The 21,561-nt window shown below is 38.9% G+C and overlaps 2 protein-coding genes across 2 annotated transcripts in view; one reads left to right on the forward strand and one right to left on the reverse strand.

The window, feature by feature from the left end:
- The window catches only part of clip3 (CAP-GLY domain containing linker protein 3), a 769,717-nt gene that overhangs the window by 697,813 nt on the left and 50,343 nt on the right, over positions 1 to 21,561 (forward strand). The window lies entirely within an intron of this gene.
- On the reverse strand, positions 10,385 to 21,128 carry LOC307167820 (cytochrome P450 2M1-like). The gene is made up of 11 exons (XM_079887125.1): positions 20,961 to 21,128; positions 20,655 to 20,804; positions 16,832 to 16,925; positions 16,380 to 16,575; positions 14,270 to 14,321; positions 13,515 to 13,675; positions 11,653 to 11,829; positions 11,385 to 11,526; positions 11,129 to 11,316; positions 10,898 to 11,039; positions 10,385 to 10,646 (listed from the first exon to the last, which is right to left on the reverse strand). The coding sequence occupies exons 1-11, from the start codon at positions 21,031 to 21,033 to the stop codon at positions 10,462 to 10,464; spliced, it is 1,560 nt and encodes a 519-aa protein (XP_079743251.1). The 5' UTR covers positions 21,034 to 21,128; the 3' UTR covers positions 10,385 to 10,461.

A 21,561-nucleotide genomic window follows, 5' to 3' on the forward strand; every position in this document is an offset into this window, starting at 1 on the left:
TAATGGGGGGCATATGAAATGCATGGGGGGCACAATTATTATTAGCCTACAGTACGTATATTTATAATAATCGTATACTCTATTCGCGCAGCACGTATAATCATCACGTTAAAACCAACACACACACACACACACACGCACACGCACGCACATACGAGACTTTGAACCTATACTGGTACTCAGGGATGGGCAGTATTTCATACATGTAAAAAATACGTATTTGTAATACAAAATACTATTTTGTATTTTGTATTTTAAAGCCTTTGAAAAAAAATCAAATGTAATTTGTATTTAAATACATTTAAGATGAGTATTTTTGTATTTTCAAAATAGCCTACATAAAATACTTTTTGCCATTCAACCTCTTTAGCAGGGTATTGATTTTGTGCATCAACTAGATCAGACATTCATTAGCTCAGCATTGGATCAGCGATTTTTTTCTTGGAATAAGGTGAGAATGTCATGATCAATTCTACTTGTTGATTAAAGTTAAAATAGTGCATTATTCACTTCAGTTAACATGAAAGAATAAAAGAGCACAGACAAGTGGGAAAATAGCGTTAGCCAATCAGTCTTGACCGGTTGATGATTTTTATCAACTAGCTTGTCAAATGTGTTTAAAGCATTACTGCATGTTAGGTGATATGACACTACATAGCGATGATATAAAGTTTGAATTGATGGAACTTTTTCTAAATCGTTTACATAGATGGGCCTATTTGTGGGGTAAGCAAATTTATCTGTGCAGCTTTTAGTGGGCAGGAATTACTGATATACCACAAAATCTTCAGCTTTTAGTTTTATTGTACATAAAAAATAATAATAAAAAAGGGGTAAATAGTGTCAAATGAATCTAAATTATTTTAAATTTTAAATTTTAGATACACTTTCTAATTGTAATAAACTTATAGAAACAAATAACCTTTACATAAAATAAACATCAAATTACAACAACAACAACAACAACAAAAAAAACTCAAAAGAGTTTGAAATTCAGTTTATGCTGTGGAATCAAAACTGATATTAAGATTTGTGAAACCATGATATTGTTACTGTAAAATTGAGATTTTGGTCATATCGCCCATCCATATTCTTTGCTAGCAGAAAAGGTTCCCACAGTTTTACATACAGTATGAATTTTTTAATAGTGTTCACCACAAGTAATAGACTACATTGTAACCAGAAATAAGTACATAAATGGCTGCTATTTTGCATACGTTTATTTGAAATTGCCAGAAAGAAAGAAAGAAAGAAAGAAAGAAAGAAAGAAAGAAAGAAAGAAAGAAAAAAAGAAAAGAAAGAAAGAATGAATGACAGAGAGTGCAGAGATGAGGAATGAAAAGTCAGTATATGTAGTTTCTTCATTCACTGTGACCTGCACTGGATGGCCAATTTCACATGTAGGCTATTTTGTGTATTTTCAAAATACCAAATACTGTATTTGTATTTAAATAAAAAATTTTCACACAGTAATTTGTATTTTAACCCTTTCATGCATGAATTATGATAACCTCAGTCAGGATTTTTTTTCCTATGTGTTTTTATTGCTCTTAGGGCATGAAAAACAAGAATTGATTTTTATTTTATTTTTTTACAAAATTTGTCAAAGAGATCTTCAGATGTCCACTTGAGTGGAGAGCATGCGGTTATGGTTTAAACTGAAGATATACTGTATTAAATATAAGACAATAATCAAACAGATAAAGTATGTGAATTTAACAAACTAATCAATATATACATTATATCAAATCATGTGAAAACTATAAAATATATACAAAAAATATAAATGCTAAATATCGCAAAGGCTTCATACAACTTCATACAAGTTGCACTTCGCGTATCTTTGATATCAGAACATGAGGACGTGATTCCATCAGAATTGTCTACAGCCTGTCAAGGTACAACTGTGGAAACCACTCAGATGCTCCCTCCAGTGCACCAGAGTATGGAGATTTACCCTTATTAGCTGATAATTCAGATTATGTTCAAGATGGACATGCACATTTCTATCATAGCCCTCCTCTGAGAAAACCTAGCGATACGTTTTTTCAGTCTCATCTGAAATGATCAGTGTTGGGGGTAACGCATTACAAGTAACATGCATAATGCATTCAGATTACTTTTTTGATGTTACAAGAAAAGTAATGTGTTACAAGTAACATGCATTACCTAATCAGATTGCTTTTTGATCTAACAAGTAATTAACTACAAGTAATGTGCATTACCTAATCAGATTACTTTTTGATGTTATGAGTAAAGAAACGCATTACAATAAAGCACATCACATAATCAGATTACTTTTTGATGTTATGAGTAAGGAAACACATTACAAGTAACATGCATTACGTAATCAGATTACTTTTTGATGTTATGAGTAAAGAAACGCATTACAAGTAACATGCATTACATAATCAGATTACTTTTTGATGTTATGAGTAAAAAAACGCATTACAATAACGTGCATTATAAAATCAGATTACTTTTTGATATAACAAGTAAAGTAATGCATTACAAGTGTCATACATGTAATCACATGACTTTTTTCGATGTCAATGAAAATTACATTCTAATAATACAAATAAATATTTATTTACAGTAGAAAAAGTCAATGCAGATTAAGTTTTTAAGTTTTAAATTTCAAAAACAATATTCACATCATAATTATGAATTGTAGCTGAAATATAGCAATTGATGCATGACGTCCACTACAGTGGACATGTGATTAATCAGAGTTTTCTCTCAATCTAAAATCAAAACTTGGAAAATTTTACTGTGATATGACTCATTAGATATTGCTTGATGCTGCAATATTTTTTTTACCTACATGAGTCTCCTAGGATAGAAGGAATGGGTGGATATTCCGGAGCAACTTGGCATGTCTGACTGACCCTTGGCCATCTTGGTTTGGAGGGGGAAAAACGAAACACAACGGCTTGCCACTTGGTTGCAATTTATAGGATGATGCACCAGGGTCCAATGAAGAGGCTGATGTGCAACTTTGCCATAAAAACCCGTGCAAATTCAAGAAAATGCTTTTGTAATAGCTGTCCACTGTAGTGACCACTACGTGAAAGGGTTAAATGCATTTCCATGTAGTCCATCTCTGCCGGTACTTTAGATCGGGCCTAAAAAAATCAAGCCCAACCCTACCCGAGCCCGTGCATGTTGTGTCCGAGCCCGGCCCAGCCCGACACTGTAATTATGAGCCCGGCCCGATTTAAACCCGACCATTTTTTTAATACGTGGGCCGTTATAACCAGGGGTGGCGCCAGGGAATTTTTTAACGCAGGTGCCTGAGGGGGTGCTAGATATATTATAGCCTATATAAATAGCCTACTATTACAAAAATTGGCCACTTAATATTTAATATTCAATTTTTTTAATTGTCACAATTAAAGTATTAATTTTATTAAATTGAACAAGCACAACATTCAGCATTCAATCAAATATTCTTAAAGATTTATTATTATTAATAGCCTAATAAGTTATTTCAACATAATATCTCGTTATTTCGACATAATATGTGTGCATACAACAAGCAAGATGTGCATTTGTAAATCCGGTGATGCCTGCACTGATTTTTATTAATAAACTAGTGTTTTCTGTCAGTGTCAGCTATAAGCTGATGATCGCCATCTACGTAGTGAATGCGCCTATATATGGAGAAATGCACATCATGGATTACATAATCAGAGAGTAGGCTAGCCTATTTCTTTTCATTTTGAATTGTTTCGTTTAAAGACATTTCAAGCTTTCTTTAGATATATTTCTCATGTCTGTGAGGCATACACTGAGTTTCTGTTAATTTATGAAGAGATGCATCATGCCTCCTCCAGTTTGCAATGCAAGTGACTGCGCCGGCGCCTCCATGCCATGATTATATTTATTGCTTAATATTATTATATGCTTCTTATTTATTAAATCCAGGCAAATGGTTGATAAAAAAATTATAAAAATTAAAATACAATTTATACAAAACTAAATTCACTTTAAAGAATGGCTCTCTACAAAACAAAACTTAATGAAGTGGTCAAAATCATATCTGACCCACTCTATGTCTCCCGGGGCCTGTACCATGAAGCCAGATTAGGTGGCTAGCCAGCTATGTTTCAGCTTAGTTTCCGCCAACCCTGGGTTTTAGGTACTATGAAAGTAGCTCGGCTTTAATCGGTGTTCGTTGCCATGGTATCTTACGCTGCACGGCTAACCTGCTCCGGGGCAGGTTATGTTCTGGATTCGAGATCTCAGACTGAAGTTTGACCAATCAGCTGAGAGCAAAGAAACATATAGGTGACGTAACTTATTCCAAGTGTTTGTTGCAATGACTTCACCTTTTCTTACAAATCCGGTGGACATCTCAGTGCAAATTGTTAGACGAGCACTTTGTAAAGAAAGAGTTTTTAGCCTGACAAAATCCCCTTGCCTTTCTTGATAGTTACTTGTATGAAAGATACAGCTTTTCCGCGGAAGGAATGTCTTATCTTTGCGAACTTCTTGAGCCGCACATAAATAATTTAACACGTCGAATTCATGCACTTACTGTACCGCAAATGGAATTGCGTTTGTGTTTTTTTGCAAGTGGTACATACTTGCACGGTGGCTGACGCACAGAAGCTATAGGGGAAAACACGGTTTGTCAAACCATTCGTAAGGTGGTCCTCGCTCTGCAGGAGTACATGAATAGTTTCATTAATAGTGTTCCCCGGACATTTATCGACCATGTCCATAAAAGAGGGCTTTTATAAAATTGCCGGTAAGATATATTGATAGGGTGACATCACATGAACACATTTAAAAAAAAAAAAAAAAAAGCACATTTCACAAATGTACTATACAATATAATACATGTTAAGAATTATTTTAAATCTTTATTATTATTCTGTTAATCTTATGATAGGATTCCCTATAGTCTATTGCTCCAGTCTCCACTGCTCTAAGGGAACATGAGGCAGATGTTAATAGGAAATCCTATCACTTCAGGTAGAGATGTGAATTTGTGAGATGATTATTTTCTGTGAGATGAATCTTTAAATTAGTAACATTAACAGATATAACAATGATCTACTAAACATTTCATCTGCTGACGACTTGTGGTCATGAACGTATGATCACAAGTTTGGATGCTAAATGGCCTGGCTCCAGTGCTTGACTCCAGTGCTTGACTCACGAATTTTCCATGAGTCTGTGTTGTGTCAGCGCTTTGAGGAAAGCAAGTTAAATTTGGTACAGTACAAAACAGTTCATTTGAACTGAGATAGAAAAACCTATACAATAACCCCCTATCATGACCCTCAGACAGGGCCACAGCACCGCTTCAATGTGGCCCTCAGTAAAACCAGAGTGAAGATAGAGATGACCTTTGGCATCCTAAAGGCACGTTTCAACTGTGTTCAGCCCTTAAGAGTCACCAGAGCGGGCATCACAGATAGTGGCTGCATGTGCCATTCTGCACAATATAGCCACCAGTAGAAAGGAGCGAGAAACACCACAAAACCAGCTTCTCCCTGATGAAACTGACCCGATCACACTTGACCACCCAGCTGGTGCAGATGTAGAAGCAATCACCATACAATATTACACTTAATAAAAGCACATTGAAACTGCAGATAAGTCTCAAACTGTTTTATTGGTTTTGTGGGATGAGAGGGAGAAAGAGAGCAAGAGAAAGTTTCATTAATAAATATTAATTCTAAAGTGTTACTTGGTTAAATAAGTTCACATACTGAGATCAGTTTTATTCAGCTGTTTGATCTCCAATTTTTTTTTTTCCTCAGCTCACAGTCAGCTCCTAGTGAACAGTCTAGTTCAAGTCTCCTTTAGTGTGCAGTCTAGTTCAAGTCTCCTTTAGTGTGCAGTCTAGTTCAAGACTCCTTTAGTGTGCAGTCTAGTTCAAGTCTCCTTTAGTGTGCAGTCTAGTTCAAGACTCCTTTTGTAAAGGGCCCTGAAAAGTCTGTTTCCACCTGAAACATAATTCCACCACAAACATGATCATTACAAGTTTTCTGGAGGCTCATCAAATCACAAAAAGTTCCTTGACTTCCTACAAACATAGGACTGACTCATTTATGTCAAGGGTTTTATTATGTCAAGGCTAATTTATGTCAAGGCCTTACACATTTCTTCTGAAGCCCATTGAGGTAGAGGCCTCAGTTTCTGTGGCAGATTGTGAAAAAAATCCTACAGTAAAAGAGATGTGTAAGGGCCAGTCCCTTTTTTATGCCACGCATTCAAATGTTTGCCATAGTAAAAAGCCTAGTGCATTCACCTCAGCAACTATCTCAGAACACATATACAGTGTCTTCATCATTTCCTCCACCCCAATAAATTGGCCAATATAAAGCATAACTGTTGTAAAGCAGGTTATGTTTCTGGTGTTCTGTCTGCTGCTTACTGACCTCTGTGTGGGAGACTATGTGCATGTGTGCTGGCTTCAACAGGGACACTGTATTTCCCTCTACTGCAGAACATAGAGTCAGCCATATTTAAAACTTCAAAAAGTAGTAATGTATTACACACGTAGGCTACCCAGTGTTAGCCTACTTGCTAAGAGGAGCCAGCACCAGGGTCAGATTGTACAGCATCTGTAATCCCATCCATAATCGGCCGTCCATTATTGCTACTCAGAGCCAACTCCTCCGCCAGTGTATTCTGGAGGAGTGGCCCTCCACCGGTTTTCTGAATTTCACTCTTTATTTCTGTTTGCTGCAAACAAGTGTTTGTGATAAAATGTTCACAAAAATAATAAAAGGTTGTGGTAAATACTCACCTTTTTGAATGATATTTTTATATTTTGTCTTTATCTGCTGTCAAGAACGTTTGGAGTTAGGGTTGCATCTAAAAATCAATGAATATTAATCTTTCTTAGTATATACATGCACATTTTTTATTGTAAAATTAAATGTTTATGTTGATTTGATTTAACGTATTTTGTAAATAGTTGGAAAAAGTACTTTAATGTAGCCTATAGAACAAATGATTTTCATTTACCAATTTTATTTGAAAAAATAAAAAGGTATAGAATTTGTTTCATGCAGAAAGTACTGTCATTACAAAAATAAACAATGTCCAGAACAATTCATTTTCTTTTATTTGCACAATTAAAGTTGCATAAAAATAAATGTACATAATTTTTCTTTTAAAAAATAAAAGTGAAAAAAGTTAAACAAGAATATGTAGAAAATGTATATATTTTTCAATCATTCTCTCAAGAAGAGAAAACAGCCTGTCCATCCTCTCCCTTCTTTCCTGTGCTCTCCTCGCCTCTGCCTCCCTCTCTAGTTGCATGTCTTCTCTGATCAAGTCCAAAAACCTGTCCTGTCTCGCCGCCTTCGTGCTGGTGCTGGTGCTGGTGCTCCTGCTGGTGCTGCTGCCCCTGGCTCCTCCTCACCGTGGGCACCCACTACTGAACTCGGCCCTGGTGTGTCCTCAGGGATTGAGGCGATGAGGACAGGGGGGTTGGTGCAATGCCTCTGTCCCAACACCTCATCCATGAGGACAAACCAGGGCCAAGTTTCAGCAGTGGGTTTCCCACTCACACCCTCTCCTGTCCCAGGACACTTGCAATTCTAAAGGCAGAGCAAATGAACCATGGCTTGTTAACAACAACAGGACAATACATTTTTAGCAAAGATGTGTGTATTACTTTTCTTTATATATATATATATATATATATAAACCCATTTTTTCCTGAATTGTTCTAAAAAAAGCAGAAAAGGGTACTTAACACAGAGGAGCAATCTTAAGTGCATTGTTAACACTGCAAAATATGACACATCAAGACATGCATACAAAATACTTAAGAAATCATATTTCTGTATACTAAAATTTGGTTAAAACCACATAGCTTGCATGGCAGCACTACAAAAACACATAAAAGTGAAACCCCATTGCCTTATCTACTGCTTTTCTTATTGTTTTGGGCTTTATTGGGTGAGTGATATTTTTTATAATACACAAGTGCAAATATTACAAATAGGTCGTTAAACTAATAACGTTATTACCACAAGTTTTGCCTAAAACTACCTGATAAATGTAGCCACGCAATGGTGACGAAGGAGTTAAGAAGAAGTTTATAAGAAATTTTAACTCTGGTTTCGCTAGCTATTTGAGTAAATTAAAACATAATACTTACATTTAAATGTGAATTTGCTGTCCGCCACCGATCTCTAGTCTCGGCCGCCTTTAAAAATAAATAAATAAATGCTGTCGTCAACGGCGCGCAATGACTTATGGGGTAGAATAGGCCGCTAAGTGTCCATTTATGTATCCTTCTTTTCACGGGGAAACGGAGGGTGCATTTGGCGTCGCTTTTGAATCAGGGAAGCCTTCGTCGCGGCGCGATGACGCACCCGGCCTTCGAATACGGCCTTCGAAGGATGGGGACATTGAAGGTGTTTTCATGGTGGCCGATGACATGATCATAGCGGCATCCACCAAAGCAGAGCATGATGTCATCCTAGAGGAAGTGATGAACAGAGCGGTGAGTCTAAACGTGAAATTCAACAAAGACAAGTTGCAGTATATGGTCAATGAGGTGACTTACCTAGGCCATGTTATCACCGCTGAGGGAGTGTGAAGCCTGATGAGTCCAAGGTTTCAGCAATACTGCAATTTCCCCCTCCCACTGACAGAAAAGCCCTTCAACGTCTGCTAGGTATGACACGCTACCTGTCACAATACATTCCCAACGAAGCCACCCTCACTGCACCGCTCAGGCTGTTGCTAAGGAAAGATATAGACTGGCAATGGCATCCTGAACAGCAGTTAGCATTTGAGAAACTCAGAACAGCCATAGCAACTGCACCTGTTCTTGGGCATTTTGACCCAAAGGAGCCTATAGAAGTGCAGGCAGATGCCTCAAAAGATGGGTTGGCCACTCTAATGCAGAAACAGCAGCCAATTGCATACGCTTCGAGAGCACTATCTGCGGCTGAAAAGAACTGTTTGTTCTGAGAAAGTTCTACCAGCATGTTTATGGTGTGCCCATTAGAGTTCAGTCAGATCACAAACCACTTGAGGTGATGTTCTCCAAACCCATAGGCGCAGCACCAGCACGCCTTCAAAGAATGCTGCTCCAGCTACAAAGGTATGATATTCACATTGTTTACACTCCAGGCAACCAGATGCACATCGCAGACACGCTGTCCAGAGCATACATTCAGTCTAATGCAACAGAGAGTCTAGACCTGAGCGAAGAGAAAGTCATCTATGCTGTGAATGGAGAATCACTTTGTGGTAACATCATGCACAGGATCCAACAAGCCACACAGTCAGATCCTGAGCTTCACCTGATACGTTAGCTACATGAGCAAGGATGGCCGGACAGAAAGAAAAATGTCCCACTGGCTGCTCAAGCTTATTGACCAGTCAGACACACTATTAGAATAGATGATGAGCTACTCATGAAAGATGATCGCATCATCATCCCTCGTGCACTGCGACCAGAAGTGCTGAAACAACTTCATGCGGCACACCAGGGTGTACAGCGGTCTCTAGCACACGCCAGATCATGCTTGTGCTACAAACAAACAAGTAAAGTCATAACATAATGATACATTTGCAAATCATTAGTTAATGATTAATTAAAGCAGACAACTGGAAGTTGAAGTATATTGCTTTGACCAACTGTGGTAATTAACGCATTAATTTACACTTTTAGTTAATAAAACAAGTTATTAAGGAATTAATACATTATGACACATTTAATTAATAACAATTCATATATTACTTAATCTATTAATCATTTAGATGTTTAATCATTTACTGATGCAGTAATCATTAATTAATGGTTTAGTTCTTCATGAGTCATACATTAACACATGATTATCTGTGCATTAGTTAAACATGAATTAATGTTTATTAGGACACCCGTATTGGAAAGTGTTACCGCAAAAACCATCCCGCTGGGTCTAAAATATAAACAAGTATAGCCTAATAGGCTTACAGTGAATTAGGGTGAGACAAAAACACTGTAGATGAAGGATTGATGATGTATTGACTAATAATTAAAATTTAGTTCATTTTGAACAAAGTCACAGTGTACCTTTGAACACAAAAACAAGTTCTGTGATAAAAGCTCCCAGGTGTAGAAAAAAAACTAAATAAAGGACTGTGCCAACTCAGATGTTAAACTGCATTATTTGTAAAAGTGCCAATAATATTGTTTGACCTGTAAAAATAGTTGCTCATGTCCTCAAAACATCCCACAGACATGATAAGCTTCTGTGTAAAAAAATCAGGTATTGGAGGCTTTAATTCATCAGAATGTACACTGCAGAAAGTGGGTAACGTCTAGACTCCTTGAGCACTTGAACATCGATTCTAAATATAAATTTTTTATTTGCCAAAAAAAAAAAAAAACACTGCAATAATATCATTTTGGACATATTTATTTCCATTAAAGCATCAAAATAAAATGAGAGTATGTTGAATGCTTTCTTTGTTATTTTGTGGACTGTTCCTCTAGATCCTAGGAATGGCATAGCACTCGTATGTGCGGGGCATGCGGCCAAAACTGCAATTTGTAGGCGTTGTGTCGAGCTCTTCTGGTGGCACCATGGCTTTAAAGGTGAAGTGCTGAAGGAGGGAAGTGAAGAAGAGGAAGAGTTCTGTGCGAGCCAGAGCCTCACCGAGACACACACGCTTGCCTGTCAAGAGAGCACACAGAAGTTGGTTTAAAATCTTTTTAAGAATCTTTTCTCTATGTATCATCCATTTTTGTCTGTGATTTGTACTTTAAAGGCAACTACTGAGGAATCAATTATTTAACATGGTTATTTTTTGTCCCAGAATGACTAAAACACTGATAAACATAATTATGTAGGATGTGTTGACTTCAGTTTTCATCTAAGAGCAACATTTTTATGATCTAATATGCACAATGAAGATCTGAGCTCACCCATGCCGAATACAACAAATGCATCATTCTTCTTGAATCGGCCATCTCCATCCAGGAAGTTTTCTGGATCGAAACAATTTGGGTTCTTCCACAGTTTGGGGTCTTTAAGCACGGAGGATAGTAGTGGAAAAACCATTGTTCCCTTCAAGAAAGTATTTTACAAATAAATAGAAAGATGTAAATAATATAAACACTTGATGAATCAAGATGATGTATACGAGAGACGAATACCTTAGGAATAACATAGCCATTGTATTCAGTGTCACACATGGTCTTGTGTGGGACAGCGATGGGGGTGAGATCCATGCTGCGCTGGACCTCGTGAATTACAGCATCTGTATATGGCAGCCTCTGTCTGTCTTCAATGGAGGGCCAATGCTCCTGTCCTACAACCTCATCGATTTCTCTCTGAACACGCTCTGTACAGAACAAGTGAAAGTAAAATCACACTTAATACTTGGAGAGAGAAGCATTAGTTTGACCTCACCTTGAACATCTGGGTGCTTCATCATTAGAAGTAAAGAGTGTCTGATGGTGGATGTAGTAGTTTCTGTGCCGGCGCTGAACATGTTCCATACTAAAGAAACCAAGTTTTCAAAATTATATTCTGTGTCAGGCTTGTCTTTCTCCTGTAAAAGAGAACAGGTAAGAAATGTTAACATGTTGTTTAATTGACATCATGTCATGGTCTCACCACCAGATATTCAGGGCCATGGCTAAATATGTTTAAATGACCATTTCTTTCAATGATTTACCTCTTTCATTTTTAACACAAAGGCCTCAATGAAGTCCTGTGGGCAAGAGGGATCCACATTATTCATCCGAGCTTGTGCCTCACGCTTGAAGTACTCTCTGGCCTCTTCTAGGTCTTTAAACAGCTGATGGTGTTTACCGGGGAAGAGACTGACTAACTTAGGGAATACATTATAGAGCTGAGAACAAAATAAAGAAACATCAAGGTGAGTCTCAAAATAATCATTTATAATAATTTTTATTTTTTTATTTTTTGTGTGTACTATTTTACAGTTTAAAATTTGTTTAATTAAAAAAAAAAAAAAAAAAAAAATTATGTGCACGACCCTTCACCTGTTTTGGGTCAGTAAGATTTTTCTCTTTTTTGAAATACATTTATACTTGTATTCAGCAAGAATGCATTAAATTGATCAAAAGTGACAGAAAAGATGTTTATAAAGTTGCAAAAGATTTCCATTTCAAATAAATGCTGTTCTTTCAAACTTTATATTCATTAAAGAATCCTGAAAAACAAATGTATCACGGTGTCCACAAACACATTAAGCATTAAAGGAGAACTCCGGTCAATTTTAACATTGAGCTAATTTTTTTTTTGTAAATTTGGAGTGCTGTCAGTACAGAGAACAATGACAAAAATCGGTGTTGCCTACACCGAGTTATTCTATTTTTAAAATTTGCACCCTGTTGACTTAAATGGGGCAAGTTTTAAACCTGCTTTTAGCCTCTTAACATCCTTGATGTGTCATTACAAGTGCCCAGCCAATGTGAGTGATTCCTTCAGAGTGAACACGGTGAATCTGACTGCACGGTGTTAATTCGGCCAGCGTTCATACCTGTATTTATTTCTTGTTTTCGGTCGAAGCCCACAGTAGTCGATTGTTGAGTTCTCCACTGTTGCTTAGTTACCTATGATCACGCGCGTGAACTCGACAATCGACTACTATGGACTTCGACCGAAAACAGGAAATAAATACCGGTATGAGCGCTGGCCGAATTAACTTCATTTTTATTCATATCTTTTACATCTACTGCAGTCAGATTCACCGTGTTCACTCTGAAGGAATCACTCACATTGGCTGTGCACTTGTAATGACACATCAAGGATGTTAAGAGGCTAAAAGCAGGTTTAAAACTTGCCCCATTTAAGTCAACAGGGTGCACATTTTAAAAAGAGGATAACACGGTGTAGGCAACACCGATTTTTGTCGTTGTTCTCTGTACTGACAGCACTCCAAATTTACAAAAAAAATGTTAAAATTGACCAGAGTTCTCCTTTAAGCAACCGTGAAAATAATAATAAATGTTTCTTGAAGAGCAAATCAGTATCAGAATGATTTCTGAAAGATCATGTGACACTGAAGACTGGAGTAATGATGCTGAAAATTCAGTTTTGCATTATTTGCATTTATCTTATCAGGAATAAATTATATTTGAAAATACATTAAAATGGAACAAAAAATATATTTTGCTATTTAGCTATTTTGAATTTTAAAGATAATTCGCAATATTACTGTTTTCACTGTATTTTTGATCAAATAAATGCAGCCTTTGTGAGCATAAAATACTTCTGAGCAATAATATCTATCTATCTATATACAGTATGAAGAGTTCAGATGCAAAAGCCTCTAAGTGCCATTTGAAATTTTCTTCTAGAATGATAATTTTTATCAAGCTCGTATATATAAGTTCAGTAATTTCACTTAAATGGCAACGAAGATTACCTATTAGTTGTCATTTAAGTGAAATTACTGAACTTAAATATACAAGCTTGATAAAAATGATCATTCTAGAAGAAAATTTCAGATGGCACTTAGAGGCTTTTGCATCTGAAATCTTCATATATATAAATCTTTTGAGTGCAAACCTGTCCAAGAGGGCTATTGAGGATACTGAAGTAAGCATTTAGAGTCTGAAGGAGAAACTTAAACTGTGGATCCTCAAATCCAAACCTATGACCAAAGACAGTGCTGCAGATCACATTGGCCACGGCATTAGACAGCATGACTGCAGGGCTGATTGCAGAGCCTTTGAGGAGAAAAGAAGAGCAAAGAGATCAGGTTTCTTCAATTTAGAGTTTTGTAAAAACTCACAACATGCTCTGTAACATGAGATGTGACACATTATAGTTCTTTTTTGTTTTATTGACTGTAACGAGTTAGCTCAAAGGGGAAATATTAATAATAACTCATAACTTTTTATGATTAATTATTAATATTTATTTATTAATATTTATAAATATTTATTAATATTACAATCAATTAATCAGTTCGTCCAACAAACTCTTTTGATTATTCATTTATTCTAAGAAAAGCGTATCTTTCATGGCCACTGAAAAATAATTATTTCTTATGTACAGTGCTTAGAGCATGTATCAAGATCAAGACCGTAAAATAGACTTTGTTGCAAGCAGAGAATCAGAACCAAATACATATTGTGCACAAGTTTTATTAACTAAATCACAAACATAACTAAACTAAACAAACATATATACATGCATAGGTAAAATGGTGAGTGATAGGAACCGGAAGCAGGAAATGGAACTGTGGAAAAGATCCATTTAACTGTGAAAAAGTCCATCAGCTTATCATTTTCAGAGCACCTCATTAAATTGATACTTGCATTGTCTGTGCAGTGGACACAATTCTTGAAGTTGATAAAAAGGATGTTGATGGTTCGGTGAGTGTCATATGTTAAAGTTGCAATCGTTTTCTTCTCTGTTGGATGAAGAAGATATGATGAACTTGCATGGTTAGTTCGACTCTGTTCTCATGGCTGGAGTGCAGATCGTGGCCTACCGGCCCTGGGCCGGAGAGGACACGCAGAGCAAATGGTGGGAGTTGCGATGGACTTCTTCTGCATTGAAAGAAGATGTTGTGCCAAACTCCTGAGGTTGTCCTTGATTCTGTTGTGGTTGAGAGCAGGGGCGTAGCAGCCATTATAAAAGTGGGGGGGACAAAAGCTGTATGTGACCATAGGACGTGACCCAAAGGTGATGTTCATTTTCCTGGCTCAAAACGAGGCGGAGGTGGTAAAATCCTAATAATGTTTAATAATAAGATAATTAAATGTGTATTTTTTTGTAGATCATCATATACCCTAATGTGTTTCCCACATTATTTTTGTTGGTGGAGCTTGGTACCTCTAGGGGGGTCCGGGGGCATGCCCCCCCGTAAGAAAATTTTGTACATTTTAAAGATAAATTCATTAATCTGGTGCACTTTGAGTCACCCGAATCCACTGTTAAAAATAAATAATCCACCCACAAACCGCCCGATGATATTCTCTGATTTAGATATCTGCATCTGATCACATTACAATTATTCAAATTCTGGTATCAAATTATTCAAATTATGGTAACATATCACACTGAAGTAGGCTGATTTAAAATGAACATTTATTTAAAATAAAAGTTCTTCTTTTGGCAAAATTACATTTCCTTATAGCCTAAACAGAGGCTTTACTCCCTTCAAACTTAAATTGTCAATGTTTCATTACATCACTGTTTGAAAACACAATTTTTTTTGTACCTTTTAAAGGCATTTTCCCCCTAATTTTATGCTCCATCTTTCATTTTAAATTCTTAAATTTGATCAATATATTCAATTAAAATAATAAGACACTAGGCTGTTACCAATCAAATTAAATAATTTACATTGAAAAATTATAACTGTATTAAATTAGATTATTTTAAATATTTTTGAATATACAAATAAGGAATGTTGAAAAGAATGATACTTTATGAAACTAAACCGCCAGTAGGAGGCGGCAGGCGACCGTCTTAATGAGCGAGTCATTGAGTCATTCATTCAAACGATTCGTTCAAACGGCTGATTTATTCAGAATGAGGCAGTTTATGAATGGGTAATTGAATCTTTGACTCAACCGATTTGTTCAAAACGCTGAATCATTCAGTAATGCAACGAGTGTTGTTGTGAGATGCGCGTTCTGCTGTGATCTTTGTTTGGGACTATTTTCGCTGATGAAACAGAGCAAAAACAGTCATTGCGACTAAAATGTAAGTGAGTACATTTTTGAGTACATCAAGTAAAATTAATGTAAGTTAATTTTAACTGTTTGTTTATTGAACTGTTATGAAACCAGTCTCAGTTTCAATCTTGATGGCATTCAGGAAAACAGCTGGTCGTGTGTAGCCTAGGCTATATATTGTTTCTTAACTAGGATATTGTTTCTAAAATGTTATAACTTCACGAGCCTCGACAGCGCACATTAGGCCTATATTATTATCAACTATAGGCTATCAATCGCCACTTACATCAAATGAAATAAAACAGAATCATCCATTCCTCACGTTTTCGGTGATTGCCTGGTTATTTTTTATTTTTATATTAAAAATTGTTTTAATCAGGGCATTTGTCCGAAAAAAAAAAAAAAAAAAAATGCGGGGGACAGAATCACCGGTTTCTAAAAGTGAGGGGGACGTGTCCCCCCCGTCCCCCCCGGTTGCTACGCCCCTGGTTGAGAGAGTCCTCTCTCTCCTGAATGAGCACATGGCTGGTTGTGAGTCGAGGCCTGCTGAGGCCACGCTGGACAGCACAGCTGTCACGGTTCATGAATTCACTGTTTCCTTCTTGTCTCGTGTCTTTGTTGTTATACGTGTGTGGGTGTGTGAGTAGGGGGCGTGACCAGCCCATCAGCACTGATCAGCGCCCAGCTGGTCTCACTCTCAGACACCAGCTGCAGCTCATCCACTATACCTTTTTATACTCACCGTTGTGTCCTCTCCTTTGTCAGATCGTTGTTTAGTGTTTTCGTGTGTGTTGTTCCTGATCCCGGTTGGCGTCCAGTTCGTGAGTCTCGTTCCTGTTCCTGTCGTGTCTTCGGCTCCGTGTTCTGGATTATTCACCGTCATCATCACTTCATCTCTTCTGACCATTCCACCTGCACTCTGCTGGCCATCGAGGTCCCTGCGCCACACCCCGTGTTCGTGTCTCCATCAATTCTACATTTGTCAATAAAGAAGAGTTTTACTTGCAATTGCTTCCTTGCCATTATTATCATGACAGAACGATCTGACCCTACTATGGAAGCAGCGAGTGAATCGTCAGCATCTCTTCAAGCTTTCGTCAACAACAGCATTCAGAGGATGGATTCCTGTGAGAAGAACATCAACGACACGGGGAGAGCGGTTCAAGCTCTAGTGGCGCAGGTGTCCGAGCTCACCCAGCAGTTCCAACTTTTGTGAGCTCCCACTGCGCCGCCCACACCGCCTGTTCCCCCCACACCACCAGCGAATCCTTCCCAGGCAGAGCCGCGACTACCAGTGCCGGAATTATACTCAGGTGAGCCCAGTTTCTGCAGGGCATTCCTCACTCGATGTTCCATGCATTTTGCACTGCAACCCAGAACCTTCAATACGGAACAGTCCAAGGCTGCGTTTGCCAAACTCAAAGGCCGCTTTGTTTCAGCCCCCATCCTAGTCACCCCTGACTCTTCACGGCAGTTCATGGTGGAGGTCGATGCGTCAGAGGTGGGGGTAGGTGCAGTGCTATCCCAACGTTCTCCCATAGACGACAGGATGCACCCGTGCGCGTTTTTGTCCCATCGTTTATCTCCTGCTGAACGTAATTATGATATTGGTAACAGAGAGTTGTTGGCAGTCAAGCTAGCATTGGAGGAGTGGCGTCACTGGTTAGAGGGGTCGGGGGTACCTTTTATTGTCTGGACCGATCACAAGAGTCTGGAATATATTAGAACCGCTAAAAGATTGAACTCCAGGCAGGCTCGGTGGTCACTTTTTTTCGGTCGTTTTGATTTTTCTCTCTCGTACTGCCCGGGTTCCAAAAATGTCAAACCCGACTCTTTATCGCGCATTTTTGATTGTTCCGAACGCCCATCTACTCCCGAGTGCATTTTACCCGAGACCCTATTTGTCTCCACACTCACATGGGAGCTCGAATCGAAGGTCAAGACGGCCTTAGAAGGGGTAACGCCTCCGTCCGGTTGTCCACCGAACCGTTTATTTGTGCCGGAGGGATTATGGTCAGACGTCATTCAGTGGGGGCATTGCTCCAATGTGGCTTGTCATCCAGGGGTCAGTCGTACTAAATTTTTAGTCAAGCAACGATTTTGGTGGCCACTAATGGCTCGCGACATTCACAGTTTTGTTTTGGCTTGCTCAGTTTGTGCCACTGGTAAGACTTCCAATCGATCCCCTGATGGGTTACTTCAACCGCTGCCTGTCCCTTCGAGACCCTGGTCCCATATAGCGCTAGATTTTATTACCGCCCTCCCACTCTCTCAGGGGTACACGGTAGTTTTGACCGTGGTGGACCGTTTCTCAAAGGCGGCCCATTTCATTCCCTTGCCCAAATTACCCTCAGCCAAGGAGACAGCGTTGACCGTCGTTAACCACGTCTTTCGCTTACATGGCCTCCCGATAGACGTGGTTTCCGACAGACGTGGTTTCCGACAGAGGACCCCAATTTGTGTCCAAATTTTGGTGAGAGTTTTGTAGGTTACTGGGGGTGACTGTCAGTCTGTCCTCAGGGTTTCATCCCCAGAGCAATGGTCAAACTGAGAGAGCCAACCAAGATTTGGAGAGGGTGTTGCGATGTTTGGTTTCCAAGAATCCTTCCTCATGGAGTCAGCAACTGTCAATAGTGGAGTACGCCCACAATACGTTACCAGTGTCATCCACGGGCCTATCTCCGTTCGAGTGTAGTGTAGGATACCAGCCACCTATTTTTCCCAGTCTGGAGTCCGAAGTCGCGGTCCCCTCCGCTCACGCATTCGTCCAGAGGTGTCACCGCACTTGGACTAGAGCCCGTGAGACCTTACTCCAAGTGGGGGCGCGCACCAAGGCCAAGGCCGATCGCCACCGGTCTAGACCTCCCGTATACGTCGTCGGTTACAAAGTGTGGCTTTCAACGAAGAACATTCCTCTCCGATACGTTTCGAATAAGCTTGCTCCCAAATTTATTGGCCCGTTCACTGTCACCAAGATCGTTAGTCCGGTGGCAGTCCGCCTTAACCTTCCTCCTGCTTACAGGAGAATTCATCCCGTGTTCCATGTGTCCAAAGTCAAGCCTGTGTTTTATTCTCGCATTAATCCGCCAGCCCCGGTTCCCCTACCGCCGCGATTCGTAGATGGGGAACTATCATATTCGGTTAATCGTATTCTGGACTCAAGACAGAGGGGATGCGGAGTCCAGTACTTGGTGGACTGGGAAGGTTACGGTCCGGAGGAGAGAAGTTGGGTACCTGCTAGGGACATCTTGGATCACTCCCTTATCGATGATTACAATCGCCAGGTAAGGAAGTCTTGGAACGCCAGGAGGCGTTCCTAGGAGGGGGGGTACTGTCACGGTTCATGAATTCACTGTTTCCTTCTTGTCTCGTGTCTTTGTTGTTATACGTGTGTGGGTGTGTGAGTAGGGGGCGTGACCAGCCCATCAGCACTGATCAGCACCCAGCTGGTCTCACTCTCAGACACCAGCTGCAGCTCATCCACCATACCTTTTTATACTCTCCATTGTGTCCTCTCCTTTGTCAGATCGTTGTTTGGTGTTTTCGTGTGTGTTGTTCCTGATCCCGGTTGGCGTCCAGTTCGTGAGTCTCGTTCCTGTTCCTGTCGTGTCTTCGGCTCCGTGTTCTGGATTATTCACCGTCATCATCACTTCATCTCTTCTGACCATTCCACCTGCACTCTGTTGGCCATCGAGGTCCCTGCGCCACACCCCGTGTTCGTGTCTCCATCAATTCTACATTTGTCAATAAAGAAGAGTTTTACTTGCAATTGCTTCCTTGCCATTATTATCATGACAACAGCACCCTGAACATACCGAGAAGGCCAAGAGTTGATTGTTGCCCATTCAGTGATGGTAAGGTTGCAGTTTTCTGAAACTGAAGTTTATTACAGCATAGCAGTGGCAAGGTACACAAAGCACCTTGGGTTCACCGGCGTCAGAATGAACCCAGAACATCCAAATCTTAAACCTTTTATCCTGTTACAGTTTACAACTCTTAATGTAAATTAAGTTGCTCCTGTTGTGACAGCTGTGGTCTGTATGTTAATGAAGTTGAGACACCCCATTGTCTGAGAAGGTTCTCTGTGTCCCACACCCAGTCCCATTCTACAATTGACTACCATTTGCTCAGGATGTGATCAACCCAAATGGTCAAGAAACAATATAACTTGATTGCCTTAATCTCTATGATAATTAAGCCATTTTGGGGATGAGCTCATTCTAAAATATATTTAGGAGTGGAATCTGGGTCGAGGCAGACTACAATTTCTTACAGTTGGATTGAAGAAAATACAGTCTGACTCCTTTGGGAGAGTGAAAGCAAAGAAGGCGGTGGTCACAGTGGGCCCACCTCTCCAGGTTTGCTTGACCAATGAGAAGGGTGGAATTTCCTAGCGGGAAAATTCCTCTGTGGCTGATTTATGAATCTTTGTTTTAAGCGTGCTCATTTGCATGTGCAGCTGGATTTGTTTCTGATGAAGAAACTAAGGAAGATTCTTGTAATACTAATATGTTGCGTATGTACACAATCATTTTCGATCTTCAAAGTACCAATTTAGAGACCAAACATGGTGAGGTTACATTGACCGTTGGTTCTATCATAAAATACACAGTATCAAGAAAATAATAGAATTAAAAACACTATACAAGACAGTAAATCATTCACACAATTTTCTGGGATGCATGTTCATTTATAGATCAGATTAATGCTGTTTTAAAGTCTGTTTCTGTCTTCCCCATTGTCTCTGTCTCGACCACGTGACCATTTTTAACAGCCATAAAACCAACTTTTCTGATCGTGGTCATAGTAACTAAGACCTTCTTGCCCTTGTTGGGAGGATGGGACCACAGATCCCAGAGTGAGTTTTAAATATTATTTGTTAAACTATAACAAATACTTTTGTCTGATTTGTCTCAGTCGTTACAGATGCACCCTTTGTCAGATGCTTTTGTAGTTTATGTCTGCAGTTTGTTTCATCTGATAATCTGAATATAAGATTGTATAAAAATGATTTAACCTTCAAATGTTTTAATCATTTCCACAAGATATTCAGCCTCCTCCCTGACTCGTTCCTCGATGCTCCTGCGGCCCATTCCAAAGTTCTTCAGTGTCATGAGAGAGAATTTGCGCATCTCCTTCCATCTGTGTCCACTGGTGGACACAACACCTGCACATAGAGAAAATGTTTCTGGTCTACTACGTGTATGTATGTATGTATATATATATATATATATATATATATATATATATATATATATATATATATATTTATATAAACAGATCAAATAAACCATGTAAAACATTGGACATCAAGCGACCTCACCATATCCAAGTGTGACCTTCATCATCAGAGGATAGTTGGCCCTGCCACTGAATTCTTCACCAAGACCAATCATAGTTTCCTTTAGGGCTTCATATCCAGAAATGATCACTACAGGAGTGTTTGCCAACCAGAGGGTGACAACAGAGCCATACTTCTTACTGAGCTACGGGAAGAAAGGATATATGGTTTGATATGGGACATTCAATGTTATATGTATTCCAATGACACTTCAAATTAGCTCTAACAACCTCAAATGTAGTTGACATAATTCTGCTTTAATGGGGTCAAAAACAATATAAATTAGTGCATTGTTCTTTGATGAAGATTTTGATTGTAGTGCAAGTTTGGATACAGATAGCACTGAAGTGCTACAAACAGCAATTCAGTGTGTGAAAAAGTGAAAATAATTTTTGAGCAACAGAAATACAGGGAGATACTTTCAGCCCTCTTAAACTTCTCTAGGGGTTCAGAAATCCCAGAATAGTGGCTCTCACCTAGTAACGGTGGAGCAGATGCACCTCACAAAGCCTGTAAAAAACTACATTGTAATTTGTTTATTTAGATGTATAGCTAGATATGTAAGATAAACCTCTCACTCTGA

Source organism: Squalius cephalus (assembly GCF_949319135.1).
Source record: "Squalius cephalus genome assembly, chromosome: 11".
Taxonomy (NCBI): Eukaryota; Metazoa; Chordata; class Actinopteri; order Cypriniformes; family Leuciscidae; genus Squalius; species Squalius cephalus.